The 19,893-nt window shown below is 43.5% G+C and overlaps 1 protein-coding gene across 1 annotated transcript in view; it reads left to right on the forward strand.

Moving 5' to 3' along the window:
- Nucleotides 1–13,255, forward strand: part of FGD4 (FYVE, RhoGEF and PH domain containing 4) — a 54,468-nt gene extending 41,213 nt beyond the window's left edge. The window contains exons 11-16 of the mRNA XM_015412866.1: nucleotides 1,927–1,957; nucleotides 3,239–3,334; nucleotides 7,363–7,488; nucleotides 8,962–9,102; nucleotides 12,036–12,176; nucleotides 12,992–13,255. Coding sequence (XP_015268352.1) covers nucleotides 1,927–1,957; nucleotides 3,239–3,334; nucleotides 7,363–7,488; nucleotides 8,962–9,102; nucleotides 12,036–12,176; nucleotides 12,992–13,255 — 799 coding nt within the window. The remainder of the gene's footprint in view (nucleotides 1–1,926; nucleotides 1,958–3,238; nucleotides 3,335–7,362; nucleotides 7,489–8,961; nucleotides 9,103–12,035; nucleotides 12,177–12,991) is intronic.
- The last annotated feature ends 6,638 nt before the right edge of the window (nucleotides 13,256–19,893 follow it).

The following is a 19,893-nucleotide window of genomic DNA, read 5'->3' on the forward strand; positions in this document are numbered from 1 at the left end:
TTATGAATTTTACTATGGATATGTAATATTGTTTTATTGTATTTTATCTATTTAATCCGGCATTAGCTGCTTGTTAGCCACCCTGAGCCGCTTGGAAAGGCGGGATATAAATCTCAATCAATCAATAAAAATAAATAAGTGTGCAGACTCTAATCTGGGAGAACAGGGTTTGATTCCTCACTCTTCCACTTGCAGCTTCTGAATGACCTTGGGCAAGCCATAGTTCTGTCAGAGCTGTCCTAGAAAAAGAGCAGTTTCTGTCAGAGCTCTCTCAGCCCCACCTACCTCACGGGGTGTCTGTTGTGGGGAGGGGAAGGGAAAGGAGTTTGTAAACCGCTCTGAGACTCCCGGGGTATAAATCCAATCTCTTCTTCTCTCTTATTATTATTATAGTCAGTAACCACCTGGAGCTGCAGTGGCTCAAGTGGTTAAGACGCTGAACTGCAGGCTGTGAAAGGTCAGTAATTCAGCAGTTCAAGACCCGGGTGCCACATGACGGAGTGAGCTCCCGTCTCTAGTTCCAGCTCCTGCCAACCTAGCAGTTCGAAAGCAAGAAATTGCAAGTAGATAAATAGGTACCACTTCGGTGGGAAGGTAACAGCGTTCCGTGCACCTTGGTGTTTAGTCATGCTGGCCACATGACCACGGAAACGTCTTTGGACAGCGCTGGCTTTTCTGCTTTGAAACGGAGATGAGCACCGCAACCCTAGAGTTGTATTCGACTGGCTTTTGAGCAAGGGAACCTTTACCTTTACCTAACCACCTGGAACTTCTATCTCTGTTGGAGGTAGGCTTAGCTAAGCCTTTCTGCCTCTGAGCTGTGCAAATCTTCCCTCCCTCCAACTTGTGATTGGTTTTTTAATTCTAATGGGAAATATTGGCATATCCCACTGTGGATCGCCCACGTGTGATGTGTCATATTCTCTGTATGAAAAAAGTGTAAAATATTGTGCGTCAATTAATGCATCTGACATTTGAGGAACATAGCTAGAGAACAAGGTTTCGGTAACCAGGACTAGGGGAGACTTGCTCATTCAGAGATAACCATGGGGGGGTCTCTTCAGTATGGGAATTCTTCCAAGCAGGGAAAAAGTTAGGAAAGGAAGTGGATTACTCAAAGGCCTAGTCTTACCAAGGTCTGTAGAGGCAGCAGGAAATAGTCTGCAGACAGGCCCTTTGTACGTATGTGTACAAGTGCACGGCTATTAAAAGTTATTGCATTCTTTTCCTGATACTCCCCCAAAAAATATTAAAAGCTCTTTCTATCCAATATGCATTGTCTGGCTTTAGATATATACTAAACTATTTGTTCACGTATCATACGCAGAAGTTTTGCTTTTCTGTGTTAGAACTGGTAGCAAATGGCTCTAATGGACAGGGAACAGGCTGTGAGACTGGAAAACTCAGTTCTGCTGCTTTTAGAACACTCTATAAATACTGCAGTTTGTGTTTCGGTGTGCACTGTTGTAGAACTGTTCCAGATGTAATCATTGATATTTCTATATTCGTATATACTTGATGAACGCAGTTATGGAAATTCAGTTCTGCTGCTTTTAGAACACACTATAAATACTGCAGTTTGTGTTCCAGCGTGCACTGTTGTAGAACTATTCCAGATGTAATCATTGATATTTCTATATTCGTATATACTTGATGAACGCAGTTATGGAAATACCGTGTTGTTCTTTGTGAGTGCATTTGAGATCATCTTTTAATGTATTCTTAACTTTGTGCACTTAAAGTTCATCAGCTTTTGAACACAGGTTCCCAGTTTCCTTTAATTGGACTCCCGTGTTTCATTATCCTCATTAAACTCTTTAGATTTTGAGTTGGAAGTATCCAAGCATCTCCAGTAAGTTAAAACTTAACGGCTGTAGTTAATTAACCTGCTTTTAACTGGTATCTCCAACTGTGTCCTTCTTTTAGTTCCGAACAAGATAAAGAAGAATGGATAAAGGTAAATCTACCTAACTTATTAAGGCTTGTGCAACAATAAACTTGGTAGTCTTTAAGGTGTCAAAGGACTCGGCACTAAATATCCTTCTGGAATCTGCCTCATATGGGATTGTTACAAAGTAAACTTCAGGTGAAGAATGACATACGTAAATCTGATGCAGATCCTCGCTCACTTTTATTTAGACTGACGTACAAGCTTCCTAGCAAAACAGAGCACAGGAACATCCCTTTCTTCCTGTTTGTAGTAGAACTGTCCTATGCAGAGTGCTGACTGGCTGGCCCTTGTGGCAGTCCTAAAAATGCCTTCCCTTCCTCTGCCCCTAGAGCAAGGTTTCAGGGCTTTGTACAAGCTTAAAGTAGCTAAATATGCCAGGTGTCTGGGAAAAGAGGTTTTTAAAAAATGCTAAGAGCCTGCCTGAGCATGGTGGGGAGGGGTGAAAATCTGTGCTGGAGTCAAAGCCAGGGACCTGTTTTAGTAGAGGAGTGAAGCAGGAACAAGCAGAGCTTTCCCGTGAAGCAGTGCAGTTTGTATGTGTTCCTGGAGGAGGCAATGGGTGCTCATGCTCTTTGGTGCAGCGGTGTGGTGATTAAGAGTGGCGGACTCTAATCTGGAGAACTGGGTTTGATTCCCCACTCCTCCACATGAAGCCACCTGGGTGACCTTGGGCGAGCCATAGTCCTCTCAGAGCTGTTCTCTCAAGAGCAGTTCTCTTAGACCTCTCTCAGCCCCACCTACCTCACAGGGTGTCTGTTGTGAGGAGGGGAAGTGAAGAAGATTGTAAACTGCTCTCAGTGAAGGGCGGGATATAAATCCAACTCTTCTCTTCCAGTAGTTGTAGTTTTTTAAAAATAATAATATTATAGTGAAATCAGGCTTGTTTCTGCTTAATATTGATGACATTCAGTTTATCTATATTTGGTTCTGTCAGTTCCTAGGTTTGAGGACAAATTAAATTAAAGCGAGGACAAATAGATTAACAGATTAAATTAAAGCAAGGACAAATAGATTAAAAAATAGTTTTTATTCGAGAGCTATTATTGCCTTAAATGCTGTATGAAATTGGAATTGGGTGACATTGGTGGTTTTAAGGTTTTATGTGAACCTTAAGGGAGTTATGGGACAGTTGTGAATGGTGTGTGAGTGTATATGAATATTGTTGTAAATCACCGAAATGATTGCATCTTTAATTTCGTTGTACTATGTACAATGACAATAAAGTATATTGTTGTTGTTGTTGTTGTTATTATTATTGAGATTCCTCATCTGTTTAATGTGTTGCAGGCTCTTCAGAGTACCATAGATGCTTTTCAGCAGAGGAATGAAACATTCAGACATGCTATTGCAAAAGAGTATGATGACATGCCTATAGAAGTTTCTGTAAGTGAGAGGTGCTTTCAGACTTTTAAATGTGGTTGATAAGACTATGACTGCATCACTTCAAGCTCTTGGAACCCGATCCAGAAAATACTGCCCGTAGTACACACAGACCACATCTTATACGATGTCTTGTCCCAGTAGTCTTAAGTGCCGGTTCATACCATGTGTTGTCATTAGCAGGAGCACAACCTTTCCCCCTACATACATATGCATGAAATCAAATGTAGTGTGAAATTCTGGAACCAGAGGGGCTGTGAATGTTCATGAAGTGTTCCCACACATGTAGAGTGGCAGCAGAGCCCCCCCCCCCCCCCCCCATTCTTGCATCTTCTCTGGAGAGAGGGGTTTCCTACTGGGTTTCTTCTCCATCCGAGCGTATGTTCTGCTAAGGTGGAGACTGCTTGCAGAAACGGAAAAGATGCTGCACTCCTTATCATGGGAATTACTATCTTATGCGTAGGTAGAACAAACATCTCACTCCAGCCATTGTTGGGCAATTCCTCTTCCAGTGGTACCACTATCTCTCTTAAACTGTTTTTATGCAGCAGCACACAATATTTATTTACTTAAAACGTTTGTAGGCTGTTTCCGCCCTATTAGGGTCCACAAGACAGCAAAACATAAAAAAATTAAAATACCTGAGCAGAGGTCCATGAGTGGCTATTAGCCACAAGGTATAGATAGGAACTCTCGGTCTGGGGCAAGTGATGCTCTGTTTTTTGGGTGCTGGGGGGGGGCAACAGCAGGAGGGCTTCTAGCGTCCTGGCCCCACTGATAAGACCTCCTGATGGCACCTGGTATTTTTGGCCACTGTGTGACAGAGTGTTTGACTGGATGGGCCATTGGCCTGATCCAACATTGGCTTCTCTGATGTTCTTATGTAATTAAAAATATAGTTAAAATTATAAAATAATTCTGTTAAAAACACATAAGCAAACAACACTATAAGTGGGCCTGCTAACCGCTTTTTGGGGGTATGCCAGATGAAGTAAAAAGGTCTTCATCTGGCTGGCGAAAGAACCCAATAGTGGGAGACAGAAGAATCTCCCGGGAGGGGAGAGTGTGGAGTTCCGAAGTTTTCGTGCCATGACCAAGAGAGCTTTCTCAGGTTCCTGCCCTCCTAGCTTCAGATGGCAAGGGCAACCAAAGCAAGGCCTCTGAAGGTGACTGGAGTACAATGGGTAGATTCGTATGGGAGGAGGCAGCCCTTAAAGTACGTTGATCCCAAACCGTACAGGGCTTTAAAGGTCAATACCAGCACCTTGAACTGAGCCCAGAAATGAAATTATAGCTTTGGAAAAAGTGCAGAAAAGGGCAACTCGAATGATAAAAGGGTTGGAACACTTTCCCTATGAGGAAAGGTTAAAGCGCTTAGGGCTTTTTAGCTTGGAGAAAAGATGACTGAGGGGTGACATGATCGAGGTTTATAAGATTAATCATGGGAAAGAGCAGGTAGAGAAAGAGGTACTTTTCTCCCTTTCTCACAATACAAGAACTCGTGGGCACTCCATGAAACTGCAGAGCGGTCGGGTTAGAACGGATAAAAGGAAGTACTTCTTCACCCAAAGAGTGATTAACACATGGAATTCACTGCCACAGGAAGTGGTGGCGGCTACAGGCATGGACGGCTTCAAAAGGGAATTAGATAAGCATATGGAGCAGAGGTCCATCAGTGGCTATTAGCCACAAGGTATAGATAGGGGCTCTGGGGCAAGTGATGCTTTGTCTTCTTGGTGCTTGGGGGGGGGGGCAACAGTGGGAGGGCTTCTAATGTCCTGGCCCCCCTGGGGGACCTCCTGATGGCACTGGTATTTCTGGCCACTGTGTGACACAGAGTGTTGGACTGGATGGGCCTTTGGCCTGATCCAACATTGGCGTCTCTTATGTTCTTATGAACCAGAAACCAGTGCAGATGGAACAAGATGGGAGTGATATAGTCCCTATGACCCACTCAAATCAAGACTCTGGCTGCAGCATTCTTTACCAACTGTAGTTTCTGAACAGGCTTTAAGGGCAGCCCCACATACAGCGCACTGTAGTAATCTAATCTAGATGTTACCAGGGCATGCAGCACAGTGCCAAGAACTTTTTCTGCCCAAGAAGGGCCACAGCTGGCTCACCAGCCAAAGCTAGTGAAAGGCATCCCTGTCTATCACTGCCACCTTTTTGTCCAATGGGAGGCCCAAGTCCAGGAGCACCCCCAAGCTACAAACCTGTTCCTTTAGGGGGGAGTGCAGTCCCTTCCAGAACAGGGGATAGCCCATTTCGTGTGTCAGACCCGTCCCCCACCAGTTTTGTCTGCCCCCCACCTCTGTTTTGTCGGGATTAAGTTTCAGCTTGTTAACCTTCATCCATTCAAAAACTGCCTCCGGGCACCTGTTCATGGTTTCACAGCCACTATTTTCCTAGTTGGCATTTTAAAGAAATCTGCCTGGAAGAATAGCCTATAATATTAGGAAGAGGCAACATGCTTATATTGAATATTATCTGTTTTTTTAGACTTCTGGTTGGTTCTACAACCCAAATCCTATTTCATTGTTTACTGAATGTCCCTTCCCATTGATGGTATTGATTTGCCCGGTGTGGGTCTGCCTCAAATCCCAGTGGGAAAGGTGGACTAAAAATAACGTAAATAAATAAATACGCAAAGAGCAGCACACAGAGAGACTGCAATTACAGCCTTATCGTTATTAACTATTAGCAGTGGAGTATTTCTTGAGAGTAGAAAGCACACACTTAACATTTTGAATCTTTTTTTCCAATCGGTATAATACAGAACAATTAATTCCCCCCCCTTCAACGTGTTAAATCAGTCTGTCACTCTTTAATGGGATTATACTACTGTCAGGCTGTGACTGGCCAGAGTCCAGGGCAAGGTGTACCCTCCAGCAGGGCTTTTTTTTGTAGAAAAAGCCCAGCATAGCTCATTCGCATATTAGGCCACATCCCATGCCTTCCCTAGGCTTGCCTGGGTGCCCCGCGGATGTGGGGAGCCCAAGCAAGCCAGCTCTTGGAGGGGAGGGGAGGCAGATCCTTCCAGGGGGGCCCTGGCCCGTCCACCTCGGAGTCGCCGGGGGGGGGTCGCTCTCCAGGCCTTCCCTCTGTAGCCACACATGCAGAGGTTTTGGCTGTAGTGGCCGTGGCCAACTCTGAAGCCAGCCGGAACTCCGTTCCTGTGTGTTCCTGCCCAAAAATAGCCCTGGCTCCAGCATCTTTCCTTCAGCAAGCCCAAGGGTTGGACCTCAGTTTAGGGAGAGGAGAAAGGTTTAAGCTGCACCCTGAGCCAATGGCCGTCCTGGCTGGGCCCTCTCCTCCTTTGCTGCCTTCCCCTGAGGCTTTAAGAGTCCTGTACAGACCCCAGTTTCTGCCAGCCTCCTCTGACCTGTTCCTGGGTGCAGGCTACTGCCTAAGCTCTGCCTTCCTTCTGAGACACACGCTGTGCCTGCTGGGTTCTGAGGCCGCTGCTGGCACATATTCAGGTGTGGCCTCACCCTTGCTCTTTACTCCACAGCCCTTGGTTGGGGTTCCTGATTCTGCTGTGCCTAGGTGAGGCTGTCCCCTGCTGGAATTCCCTGCAGAGCAAGTTAGTGCAGGGGCGGACTGCCGCTAGACTAGTATCCAACTTCCAGACGGCAGATGGAGATCTCCCACTATTACAATTGAGCTCTAAATGACCAAGATCAATTCCCCTAGAGAAAATGGCTGCTTTGGAGGGTGGATTCTATGGCACTGTATCCTGCTGAGGTCCCTCCCCTCCCTAAACCCCGCCCTCCCCAAGCTCCACCCCCCCAAATTCCCAGGTATTTTCCAACCCAGGGCTGGCAACCCTAGCTGCCGCGCTCAGACAGCTATTTCTGATCCCCCTGTTCTTGCCGCTTTGGGTGGCACCTATATTCTGGTGTTTGGCACTGTGTCATTGAGGTTTAAGAACAGCTTGTGTGTTGCTCTTTCTCTGCTGAAGTCATAGCGATTCACTTTCTGTGCTTGCAGTTGATTTCCCCCCCCCCCTTCTCTCCCTCCCCTTTCAGAATGCTGAGCTTGGGAAGAGAGCACCAAGATGGATTCGAGACAACGAAGTGACCATGTGTATGAAATGCAAGGAGCCCTTCAATGCGCTGACCAGGAGGAGACACCACTGCCGAGCATGTGGGCATGTAAGCACAAAGCCCCTTCTGCTAGTAGGTTAGCAGATGCTGAAACTGCCAAAGACTTGTTCAGAAACTCCATCTAGCGGCTGTGTCCACATATTGCAGCTGGCTTTTAGCACAAAAGGTCAAAACGTGGACAGAAGCTCCCCTGTGTGAACCCAAACAGAGCCGCCTTGTGGATGATACAGGAAATTGTCAACATTGTTCATTTAGCAAATGATTTTAATGCAATGCAACGTTTGTCATATGGTATTCTAGGCAAGCAGGAATGCCAGTTTATCACATATGCCAGTTTCCTGTACTTTACCCCGTGTGCATTTTGTTTTGACACTTCCTCCCAGCAGCATTCTCACCCATCTTTCCCCTTCTTCCTGTTCATGTCTTCAGTGCCCTCCCAGGTGGCAATGAGTCATGTCTCTTCACCCCACCCACTGACCTTACAAGCCAAGCTGCAAACAAGATGCTAGTTAATAGAGTTTTCTGGAACTTAAAATGCTGGATTACAAGGCTTGCACATGGGGTGAACCGGCCGTTAATCTCACCAAGACAATTTCCAGTGGGCTTCTGTGCTGAAGGGCCAGTGGCAAGGCTAAAGGGGCTATCAGTCTCAGTGGCCAGCAGAGGCACCTACAGAGTACAAGGAGAGAAAAATACATCCTCCAAGGGGGGGATGATCTAGGGATAGGGTTGCCATGCACCCAGCAGAGGGGTTGGGGGCAGGGACGTGGTGTGGGACAGTGTCATGAGCCTGATGACATCCATAAAGTTTCTGGCAATTCCTAGAGCTACCTGTTGTCACGTCCAGGTTTTCCCTGGAAGTGACATAAGGGTGTGAACAATGTCATTGGCCTGTTTTAACTTTTCCTGTCCATTTCCAAGCGGTGGTGGGCAACGGGTCCTCAGGGCACGGGATCCCTCAAATGGGGTGGGGGTGGCACCCAATCCAGGGGAGATGGCCCTGCCCTGGAAGGGAAGGACTGCTCCAGGACCCCTTTCAACAGCAGATCCCTCCACTTTCCTCAGGCTTCCCTGACAGCCCCCACGTAGCCCAGATTTTTGAGACAGAAACCCACTGTTTTTATTGCAGTCCCAAAGCTGCTACTTCTCTAGTGAGTATGCTACATTTAGGATTAGAGCCAGAACTTGATACCTGTTAGTTTGGAAGTAATGCCCATTGAAATTCAATGGCCTTTACTTAGGGTTGCCAGCCCCCAGGGCCGGGCGGGGGTTTCCCCGCTTTTGGGGGCTCCAATCCACCCCTAGCCTCAAGAGGGACCACCCCCACCACCCCTCTCCCTCCCCTCCTGCCCATCTTAAAGGGCTTCAGCTGATTGGCGGGGACCACCAGCTGGAGGGCCCTTTAAGTCTAGCAGGAGGGAGGGAGAGGGATGGTCACGGGCCGCACGCTTGACTCGCAAAAAGATCCTTTAAAGGGTCTTTTTGCGAGAATAATTTTCTTTTATATTTCTTCTTCTTTAGGTGGTTTGCTGGAAATGCTCAGATTATAAAGCTCATCTTGAGTATGATGGTGGTAAACTGAACAAGGTTTGTAAGGACTGCTACCACATTATAACAGGATGCACGGACAGCGAAGAAAAGAAAAAAAAAGGAATCTTGGAGGTGATGGCATTTAAATAATTGTTTCAGTGTGTTGTGTTTTGAGTCCAGTGGCACCTTTAAGACCAACAAAGTTTAATTCGAGGCAGTCCCGTAGCCAGGGTGGTGCACCAAGGGACGTGGCCCCACCCAATCATTTGTCATCTCCCTCCAATCAGCACTAAGGGTAGGGAAGACTCTACATAGCAGAGATTCTGTTTTTGCTTCCCAGTCCACCCCTGCTTGTATGGTATGGTACAGGGCCTTAATGTTGGGTCTCCTAAAATGGAAAACTAAAACTGCGTTGGTTTTCCTAGGTCTTAACCAAGCATTAAAAGGAACAGAATGTGGGACCGTGTGCTGTCCTCCTATTCTTAGGGAAGGCAGATTGATCCACAAGAAAAAAAGGGCTGGCTTCATTCTACCTACAGTGTTTGGGGTTTTTTTAAACTCTAGTTAAAGGTGTGCTAATTTTCTGTCTGTCCCTGTTCTCTGTGGCCTTGGTTTTTGCGAGTTAATGATGGAGGCAGTTATGTGGCCTCACGCAGGAAGGCTGATGTATAGAAGTTCCTAGACTTGTGGTTCTGCGAAACAGACATCCCCAGTTTTAAATATCACCATATCAAACAGATGAATAAAAGCCTTAATGATTTCAGAATAATTATTTCTTCTTCTTTAGGTGGTTTGCTGGAAATGCTCAGATTATAAAGCTCATCTTGAGTATGATGGTGGTAAACTGAACAAGGTTTGTAAGGACTGCTACCACATTATAACAGGATGCACGGACAGCGAAGAAAAGAAAAAAAAAGGAATCTTGGAGGTGATGGCATTTAAATAATTGTTTCAGTGTGTTGTGTTTTGAGTCCAGTGGCACCTTTAAGACCAACAAAGTTTAATTCGAGGCAGTCCCGTAGCCAGGGTGGTGCACCAAGGGACGTGGCCCCACCCAATCATTTGTCATCTCCCTCCAATCAGCACTAACGTGAAATCTGTCACAAGTCTTCTGCCAATGAGAGAGGGCATTTCCTTCCCTCCTCCCTCCTCCCTCCAAGGCTTTGCCAATGAGAGTCTCTTTCCCCCCTCCCTCCTAGGCTTTGCTTCCTGCACCAAGTAGTTGATCTGGCTGTGCTCTGAAGCATGTGACACAGCCCTTTTCCCGCCTTAGCTTGCTAGCTCTTGCCAGTCATGGATTCCTCTGATCTGCAGCACTGTAGCACATTAAGGTAGAAGCTTAAAAAAATTTTTTTGCTCTGTCTTAGCCCCGGGTGGGGAGTGTTCAAAGGTGGTTGGAGGGGGTTGGCAGCCGCCACCTCTGTGTTCTGCCTTTCACAAGTGGGCTTGTGACCGTTTTACAGTGTGTGCTGGCGCCCATGCAGCTGTTTTGGCCCTTGAAAACACTTGGGGGGGGGGATTTGGTTTTAAACAAAACTGATTATTGTTTAACCTTCTTTGTAGAATGATCCCTTGTAGAGACTTTGCACTACACCATAGCTTATTCATAATGAAATGAATAAATAACGATGTGCTTACCACCACTGTACTCATTTGCCCCCCTGCCCTAAAAATATTTCTGGTTACAGGCCTGATTTTGTGTGCATGCAGAATACCCAGAATTAAACTTTGTTGGTCTTAAAGGCGCCACTGGACTCAAACTTTGTGTTCTATTGCTTCAGACCAACACGGCTACCCACCTGGATTTGTGTTTAATGTGTTGCATTGCTGTGCATTTCTTGGAATTATATTTCTGTTCAGTTGCATTTGGATACTGAGCTGAGTCTTGGGTTTGTATCCTAATCTCCGTTAGATACAGCTAGAAGCGCAGTTCCGGTGGCTGGTTGAAATGGCACCCGTATGGCATGTGGTAAGCCATTCATGAATCGTGGTTGCCATTGTGCCTTTTGCCTCCATGCAGCTGTGGAACATTTCTGTGGCTGGTGTAAGGCAGTAAAGGAATAATTGAATGGTGACAAATGTCCACATGGCAACATGTCGTGTGAAGCTGTGACCTTTATCTGGCAGCCATTACCAGTACAACAGGCCTAAGGGGTAGGTGTGGCTAATTAATGATCCCTCACCCATAGCTCTTGATATATCATAGGGTAACTGGGAAATTGCAGAAAGGCTACTATCGCATTGATTTAGAAGTTTAACTATTGCCCTTGTATTCAGCTGAAGCTTCCAATGCTGCATTGTTGTTGTCTTCCAGTTAGTTGCTCTATTCATCAGGCTGCTTCTGGTTTTGGCTAGCTAGCCCCTGCCATTATTTGTAGAAAACAGAAGAATATTCCATGTCTAGCGTTTCATTGGGATGGACCCACTTGAAGATTTCGTGGAGGATAGTGGTGGGGTATCTTTCCCCACTGTCCCCCTTCCTCGGGCAGCCTGCTGTTTGAGCCCCAAACTTCTCTCTGAGGCTTGGGAGACCCTTGCAAGCAGAATGCACCACAGGATTGGGTGAGGGTGCAATAAAGGCTATGAGAAATCAAGTAAAGTCTCCTCTTCCATTCATGGCTTGTGTCAGTGGAAAGGAGGGAAAGAAGTGATTTTTGTTTGTCTGCACAGGACAAAATTCAGAATATTCTATAACAACATTTAGAATATTGTACACATTTCTACCTTTTCCCAGGAGGGTACAAAAACCACACCAAATGCACATGCTGATATGGCTAGGCTATCCTGCTTTTTGTTGTGTTTTATATGATGCTTTTAATAGGTGGTTTTATGGCTCTGTTGACTTTAGTGTTTTACTGATATTTGTAACTTGAGAGCTGGTAAAGTTAATGTCTTCAGTAAATGCCTCAAGGGTCAAGACAAGCATGATTCTGCTCAGTTCTTTTTCAGCTGCCACTTTCCTCTGATTTGGCTTAACCATTTGCTGTGATATGACTCTGAGCATGTTTGTACGTTATAATATGGCAGCACTGATAGTATGTAACATTTTTCTTGCACCCTTACAGATTGAATCAGCAGAAGTATCTGGGAACAGTGTGATATGTAGTTTTCTCCAGTACATGGAAAAATCGAAGACTTGGCAAAAGGCTTGGTGTGTGATTCCTAAGCAGGAAGCCCTTGTATTGTACATGTATGGTGCACCACAGGTATGTAGGAAGGAGAAAACAAGAATATATGGAATTTTTTTTGGGGGGGTGTTGGTATTTTTTGATATTTTTCGTGTGGCGACCTCTGGTGACTGACCCCTACTTGGGGGCCTGGAGGATATTCAGAGAGGTGGCTGAATAAAGCCTGCCCCCACCTCCCGACTGCTGGCATTCCAAGGAGGTCTCCCATCCAAGTACTTGCCAGACCCTGCTTAGCTTCCAAGATCGGGCTTGCCTGGGCTATCCAGGTCAGGGCGAATTCTCTGGTTTACGAAGGATAATCCATTAATGCATATGAATTTTTTTTGTGAGCTACCATGCATCTCACTAAAAATGTTCATGTGCTTCTAGTTCCATTTCTTCTTCCTCCTTCATAACCATCTTCCAAAATACAAGGAAGATTTTGACTGGTGATAGATCCTGAGTGCGAGAACCTGTTATGGGAATTTTGGTAATCATTTTGCTTCCCTCTGGTCATCCTGTGCTTGTTTTCAGTGGAATGGTGGAAGGGTGAGGTATGATAAGCTCTGATTGTTCAGGTGACCTGGTAGGAGAAGGCTCTCTCTGCTTCTGCCACATTCCTTGTCCTGTATGTACGTGTGGTTCTTCCAATGTGTGGTTCTTCCAATTCAGTAGAGCTTGCCCCCCCCCCCAGTTAAAAAAAACCCACGGGGCGAATAATTGAAATCTTGCATTTTGATTTACTTCAAAACTTGTTTATTGACATTTAAATTAATGTAATACAGGAGCTTCTCTTTTACCTCGCACCAAAAAGCTCAGATTTTGTTTCAAGATTTTTGTTTCTGTTTATTTAGGACGTAAAAGCTCTGGCTACTATTCCATTGTTGGGCTATGTAGTAGATGATACTCCAAGAAGTGCTGACCTCCCTCACAGTTTCAAACTCACCCAGTCCAAGTCTGTGCACAGTTTCGCTGCAGACAATGAGGAACTGAAGCAGAAGTGGTTGAAAGTCATACATTTGGCTGTTAAAGGTGAAACCCCCGACTGCCCGAATGATTTGCGGCTGAGCTTGGGGGATCAGCATGAAAACTCTGTGAAATTGGATTCTGAAGCTTGAAACAGCAGAAACTCTGTAAGGTGTATATATATATATATATATATATTTTTTTCCAAATCAGACTTGGGTTGACACTACTTCCGAAAATAACAGAAAGAAGCCTCCGGCCTTCTTTACCATGTTTCTTAGCACTTTATGTTGAAAAAGAAAAAAAAAATGCTAATTATTTTAGGGACCCATTTTTTTATATTTATTTTATGTCAATAAAACTAATGAATAGTGCCATTCCACATGTCTTTTCTTAATCAAATGAATGTCTTTTATCAAAAAGTTACCAGCTTTTTAATATGTACAACTTCTCTTTCCCTGATTCCCTGAAAAGTGCATCATATGAACTGAATGCTGTTGGTAGGAAGTGGTTCCCTCATAATGATGCCAATATTGGTATAGCTTGGTTACTCTCTAGTACTCTTAGCTGTGTGTTCAAAGGATATACCCCTATGTTGCCAAAATACATGTGTTGTAGAATTTAAAGGCAGTTTGGTTTCTTGGATTGAAATTGAGGCTCTTGTTACACTGACTTGTACATATGTTCTGTTTTGTGTTTGAGAAAACGAACAATACCCAGAGAGAGCATTGGTGTTTAAAAATTACAAATAATCTTATTAAAAAAAACCCACGTTCTCCTAAATTTTTATTACACAATAAATACAATATATAAGAATAGCTGTGTATGCTATTAGGAAAAAATGTACTATACTTAATTTTGATTTGACTTCATGATACATTCATGCTAACCTCTGATTTATTTAAAATAAAGCATGTATCCTCTTGAAAACGTAAGCAGGGGATTCTGAATTTTAAAAAAAACCTATTGATTTGTTTTAATGATGTCTAATGGTGATAATATTTTTATACATTTAATATAGAGCTTAAAAATAGAAGTGATATAAATGGCATGTAATGAATATGTGAGTTCTGGCTGTGTTTTGAAAAAGCATAATAATTCTTCTCAGTCCTGTGCCTGTTTTACCTTTTGTAAGGTGCGGTGGTGCTACCTTTTTAAAATTACAGCAAGTGCTTCAGTAATTAATAGCCTGGTCTTAAATGATCACTTGTGATCTTGTACTTTGCCTTTATGGTTGGTCACTGTATAACACCCAGACCTTAACAGTATGGCTTAAGGCAGACATCATGCCAAATCATGGTTAAGGAAGACTGGCTATGGTTCAGTGGGACGTCTGAGTTGACAAACCATGGTTTGTTAGTGATGGTAAAGCCAGAATCAGAACCCTTAGTTTGTGCAAACTATAGTTTGGTGCAGTGGCTAAAAATCGACACATCATAATTACAGCTAGTGTTCTGCCAACGAAGCCACTGCGGCGAGAAACTAACAGCGCTGAGTAGGCTAAGACTTAAACCAGGCAAGTTGGTCTGTATAAACCGTGGCTTCCCTGTATGTTTTAGATTCTGAGCCTTGGTTTGAATTCTGAGGTACAGTTAACACAAACCAGGGTTTGGATCAATGTCTGATTTAAGCCTTTGTCAGTGCTTTTTTGTGTTTTTAAAAAAGTGCCAGTACTCATATATAAGGCTGCACCGATTTCTACCAATCCTCGTCCTCAGGACTTGGGAGAGCCCCCCAAAAGGTTGGTGGTACTCAGTACTGATGAGTACCACCACACACAAAAAAAGCCTTTTATAACCTTCGCAAAACTATTCACATATTTCAACAGTTAACAACACTACTGTATTATCTGATCCACATCCATTGAATGGGTGGCAGTTTTGCATTAACGTCTGTGGTATTCAACTGCACTCAGTATCTGCATGGATTATATACATCATAGTGTAATTTACAGAAACTCTTGGTGTCTGTGTGTATGTGTATGTATGCAAGTGTCATTTCTTGCAAAACCTGTAAACTTAGCCCTTAATTATTTTACAAGGAGCCTTGGAAGTATGTATCCAGGTTTTGTAGTGTTGAGCAGATAATTGATAATAGTAGCAGTCTTATTGTAAATTGCTACTTATTCTAAGCATTTATCTAGCATCTTTGGGCTGGAATGTGTGCAATAACTTAAACCTAAAACAATAGCTTTTGGCAAAGACAAATCCAAACTGAGTATATTGTAGCTGGCTTGTGCAATGGGGGGGGAGAATAAGCAGCGGAAGTGTTTTCTGCTAAAGAGCTACAATTCAGAGGGATCAAGTGAGAGTTGTTTTCACAAGTTTATTTGGAGATATGTCCAGAATCTGTAGGGTCCCCCCACCCCCACCCCATTTTAAAGAGTAGAACTACTTCCCCATGCTTTTAAGTTTAAGCCAGTTTTCTCATTCTGGCAAAGCATTCAACATGCAAAATTCTCTTTCCAAATTACTCATGGTATCTGCATACTAGTAATTCTTCTGAATAGCTAAGTAAAACATAAGCAACATAAGTAAAACAGCCCCCACTAAGCACACAGCTAAACATAAGCAGGTTAGGCTTAAACGTGTTTTGTTCTTGCCTTATATTTTTGCACAGAGCTAACTGATGATTGCTAACTTCTAAACCCATGATCATGTGGACAGGCAACACTGCAAAAACCTATGAATTCGTTTTGTCTGTAAATAAACTTTCCTTGTTCCTATAAGGAAAACTGGAGGCTGACTCTTGAGCAGCTGAAGGTTTGGGCGAAGGATATAAAGCCCCGCCTTCCTTTCCCGTTGAAGGGGCATGGAATTTAAGGGGCTGTGAGTTTTTGGAACTTCCTTTGAAAGCACATTTTTTCCTATCATGTTGGTCTCATTTCTGCTACCTTGGTTGGTGTGGAATGGGCTATACCAGGGAGTAGGGTTTTGGGGTTTTTTTGGAAAGGAGGTGCCGGAACTCTCAAGAGGGAAATGAAGTTTTCAGCCTGTAAACTGAAAACTCATGAATTCTGAAACATTTTAAAAAGAATTCTGTCGAAGAGGTTCCAGAACTCCGTTCCGGCACGTTCCCCCAGGGGGGAAAAAAGCCCTGGCAGGGAGGACAAGCACAAAGGTAACTTCAAATTGTCCTCTTCTTGCCCCTTCCTTTGTGTCTGTGTGTGAGCGAAGTAAACCCTAGTAAGAAATAGCACCTATCTAGCACTTAATAATGTGAAAGCACTTCCCCATACTTTGCGTCTCCTAAGCACATTTCTGTAGAAGCAAATTCCACAGATATTAATGAGAATTAAGCTGCATTTACAGGGAGATTCTTTTTCTTTATCTTGGATTCTAATCTGCCCAGTGGTATGTGTATGTGTTTGAAGCATCCACACGACATCCTCCTCTGATCATCCACTGTCCAGGCTTTTCTTCTTCTTAGGATGTAGTCCAAGAGCATTAAGCAAGCAATCTGCATGGGAATGTGAGCATTTTTTACTGCCCCACCCACACAAGCCCCATTGGGAACTACTGGATTTTATTTTTTTTTCTTTCGTCTTTTTATGTTAAGGGAAACTGGAGGCTGATTCTCCAGCAGTTGAAATTTGGGGGGTAAGGACTGGCCTTTCAGTAATAAATTGTTCTGCTTCTTTTTAGTTGATTCCAGGGCTTTTCAGTTTATTATGGAGTTTACATGCAGGAAGACTCGGTAATGCAAAGACCTCTCTGTAAGTGGTATATATTTTACAAATTGTTGTGGCATCTTTTCTGAATAAAATAATACTGGTGTCATTGCAAGTTTTTAGAGCTGGTATGTTGGCTTTAAATAACAAAGTTCCCCGTGAACAGAAAAAAATCTTTAGAAAATGTGATTATATTTGGTACAGGTTGTTGTTAAAACTGTCTTGACTTAAAAGTACACGAATGACTGCCCTTTTTCCCCAACCTTCTCTCTCCAGCTTCCTGTTTGGAGACCTTATTAAAAGCTTTCTTTTTTAGCAGCCTGCCTGAAGTTGCTATGAGATACTAAAAATAACTATTCCGTTTCTGTGAACCACATTTGGATGTTTAAATTTGAATATGTACCACTTTTGTGCAGTTCTCTCAGACTAATGCTTTGCAGTTTTGTGTGTGGTATTTAAACCAGACCACCACTGTTTAAATCGTATTGGGCTGGTACAAATAGAACATTAGCTATGAACTATATGTAACAACCTGGGAGCCAAATTTAAGTAATGCACACTCCTCACTTTCCCTATCTTAACCCCGGTTAATGTTTTCATTGTTTGGGGCATTAACTTCAGATAAGATTAACAATATTATCCTTTAATCCAGGATCTGAAACAGCACAAGGGCTTTTTAATCCATGATGTGGAACCCACCAGTGCATGAGACCACATTGTAAGTTAAGGGGAAACCTGGAGTAGAACTAGCAGCAGTAAGAATTTGCTTTCGAATGTATAGGAGCTATGGAGAGGAGTCACACAATTAATGCTTTGTGGTGCCTATACATCTGTTGTGCATCCACAGAGCCTTGATTTCAACATTTCTAGAGCTAGGTTTTAGATGTTTCTGAATCATGGCTTGGAGTGAATGCCACAGCTGTTCATTGAAAAATCATCAGTTACAGATAAGCAATCAGGTGTAATAAGCAGCCACCTCTCCTGCATCCGAGCACTGAGTTCCCAATCTAACTGTCCAAGATGTACTGTGCCAAGAAACCACAGTATGGCATTCAAACTCCCTAAGCTAGTTCAATGTTGCAAACCATGAGGTTACTCTGGTATTGGCAGTCAGTGCTCCTCATGAATAAATGAAAAGCGTGCCACATGTTACTACTTCAGAGAATGAATACCACTGTGAACAATGCCAAAGCTGAAGACTTAGGACATCTGAATTGCCAAAACTGGAAACTAACTTTTAACCTGAAAAACAATGTGACTTGTGTATAAAAATAAAAATAATAGTAATCTGATCAGAACATTTTCTTTTAGCATTTTTAATTCATTGCTAAATGCAAATAAGCAAAATAGCAGGTAAACTTGGATACAGTATAGAATACTGTGATTCTAGTGTCTTGGCTGAGCTACTTAACTGTGCTATTTGCATTCACCTTTTGAAATGTAGTAATATAATTTGGGGGGGGTTATTTTTCATTTGTGGGTGCATGTGAGTGGGGGGGGTGCACCTGGAAGTCATGGCGACCTCTGGTGACTGACCCCTACTGGGGGCCTGGGGGATATTCAGAGAGGTGGCTGAATAAAGCCTGCCCCCACCTCTTGGCTTTTTTAATTTTGTCATTCTGGTAAAAAATAATCCCAGGCAACGTTCAGCATGTTTTAACTCTCATTATTTTCAGTGAGAGATAACTTTGGTTGGATCGTGCCCATTGGAAAATAGCTCTGGCTGAAGGTTTCAAGCAGTTCTGTAAAGCACAGGGTTACCAAATGAAATTATTGTTTCTGTTTTAACCAAACGAACTGCTGTTCATTTCATTGTTACAGGATTAAATAAATTTGAATGATGAAAGAGAAGTCTGTAGAATGCTCTCATCTTAATAGCTTTAGCTCCATTGACTTAGCACTTACCCTTAAAGCATATATTTTTAACTGCATTAGTTGTTTCAGCGATCAAAGCTTTTGTGCCAGTCTGATGCCTTTCAAGTGTCCCAGCTTTACAAAGCAGTCATGTGTAGTGGCTTTAATTTTTGCAACTTTTTGCTTTCGTGGTTAGGGAAAGGCAGGTTTGTCATATAGCCCTGAAGTCTGGAGGTGTATGCAGATGTAGATAAGCAAAAAAGTCCTCTGTTCTCCAGAAGCTCATTGGCCACAGTCTTGTCAGTTCTTCTGGTTGTTGTTCAGTCGCACAGTCGAGTCCGACTCTTCGCGACCCCATGGATCACATCACGCCAGGCCCTCCTGTCTTCCGTCGTGCTCCGGAGTTTGCTTAAGGACTGAGGCTGGTCATATAGATTCTTCGAAGTCAGCTGGCCACAGTACTAGTAATGCTGGCACTTCTGTCTTTATAAAGTCTCTCCCCTCGTCTCTCTGGAAATTTTGTGGCAAAATTCTAAAAAGTTGTTCCATTTGTTGGATTTTGGAATTTCTCTATCTTGGTAAGGTAGTGAATGAACTTTTTTTCTTAAATGTAGAAATGGATATCCCACCCAAAGCGTGCGTGCACGTGTGTGTAAACCGATAATGGAATCTGTGGTGGATTCTGCTGGGGGCAGGAGAAAAAGCTGTGGTGGCTCCTGCTTACATACGTGCAACCCACAACCAGAATCAAAGTAAAACCTCTCTGGCAGCTGCTTTGCCAAGGGCAGTACACACAGAGCTGTTCAATCTGTTGAAAAGCCTCCACAAACAGGAATTTCATGTGTTCATTGCAACACATTATAGAGCTTCAGATATAGCTTGGTGTGCATGAATGGAGTTCCCCATTGCTGGCAAATTAAGCATCCTGTGTGCATGCAGAATTCTATCTGCAGCACCCAGCTATAGGAACTGCATGTACCCGTAGGGCCTCGGACCCTGAGCATTACTTAGAAAGTCCTACACATGATCTTAGCCAAAAGGCCAAGAAGCGAAAGTCATACTTTAATTGTGCGAATGCTGATGATCACTTCACGTGTAGTAGAAGCAGTGTTCTTGCACATTCAGTATTTGCTCATTTTTGTGCTATAACATGGAGAACACATTACTTAGAAAGTCCTACACATGATCTTAGCCAAAAGGCCAAGAAGCGAAAGTCATACTTTAATTGTGCGAATGCTGATGATCACTTCATGTGTAGTAGAAGCA

Source organism: Gekko japonicus, unplaced genomic scaffold (genome assembly GCF_001447785.1).
Source record: "Gekko japonicus isolate JY-2015 unplaced genomic scaffold, Gekko_japonicus_V1.1 scaffold843, whole genome shotgun sequence".
Classification (NCBI taxonomy): domain Eukaryota; kingdom Metazoa; phylum Chordata; class Lepidosauria; order Squamata; family Gekkonidae; genus Gekko; species Gekko japonicus.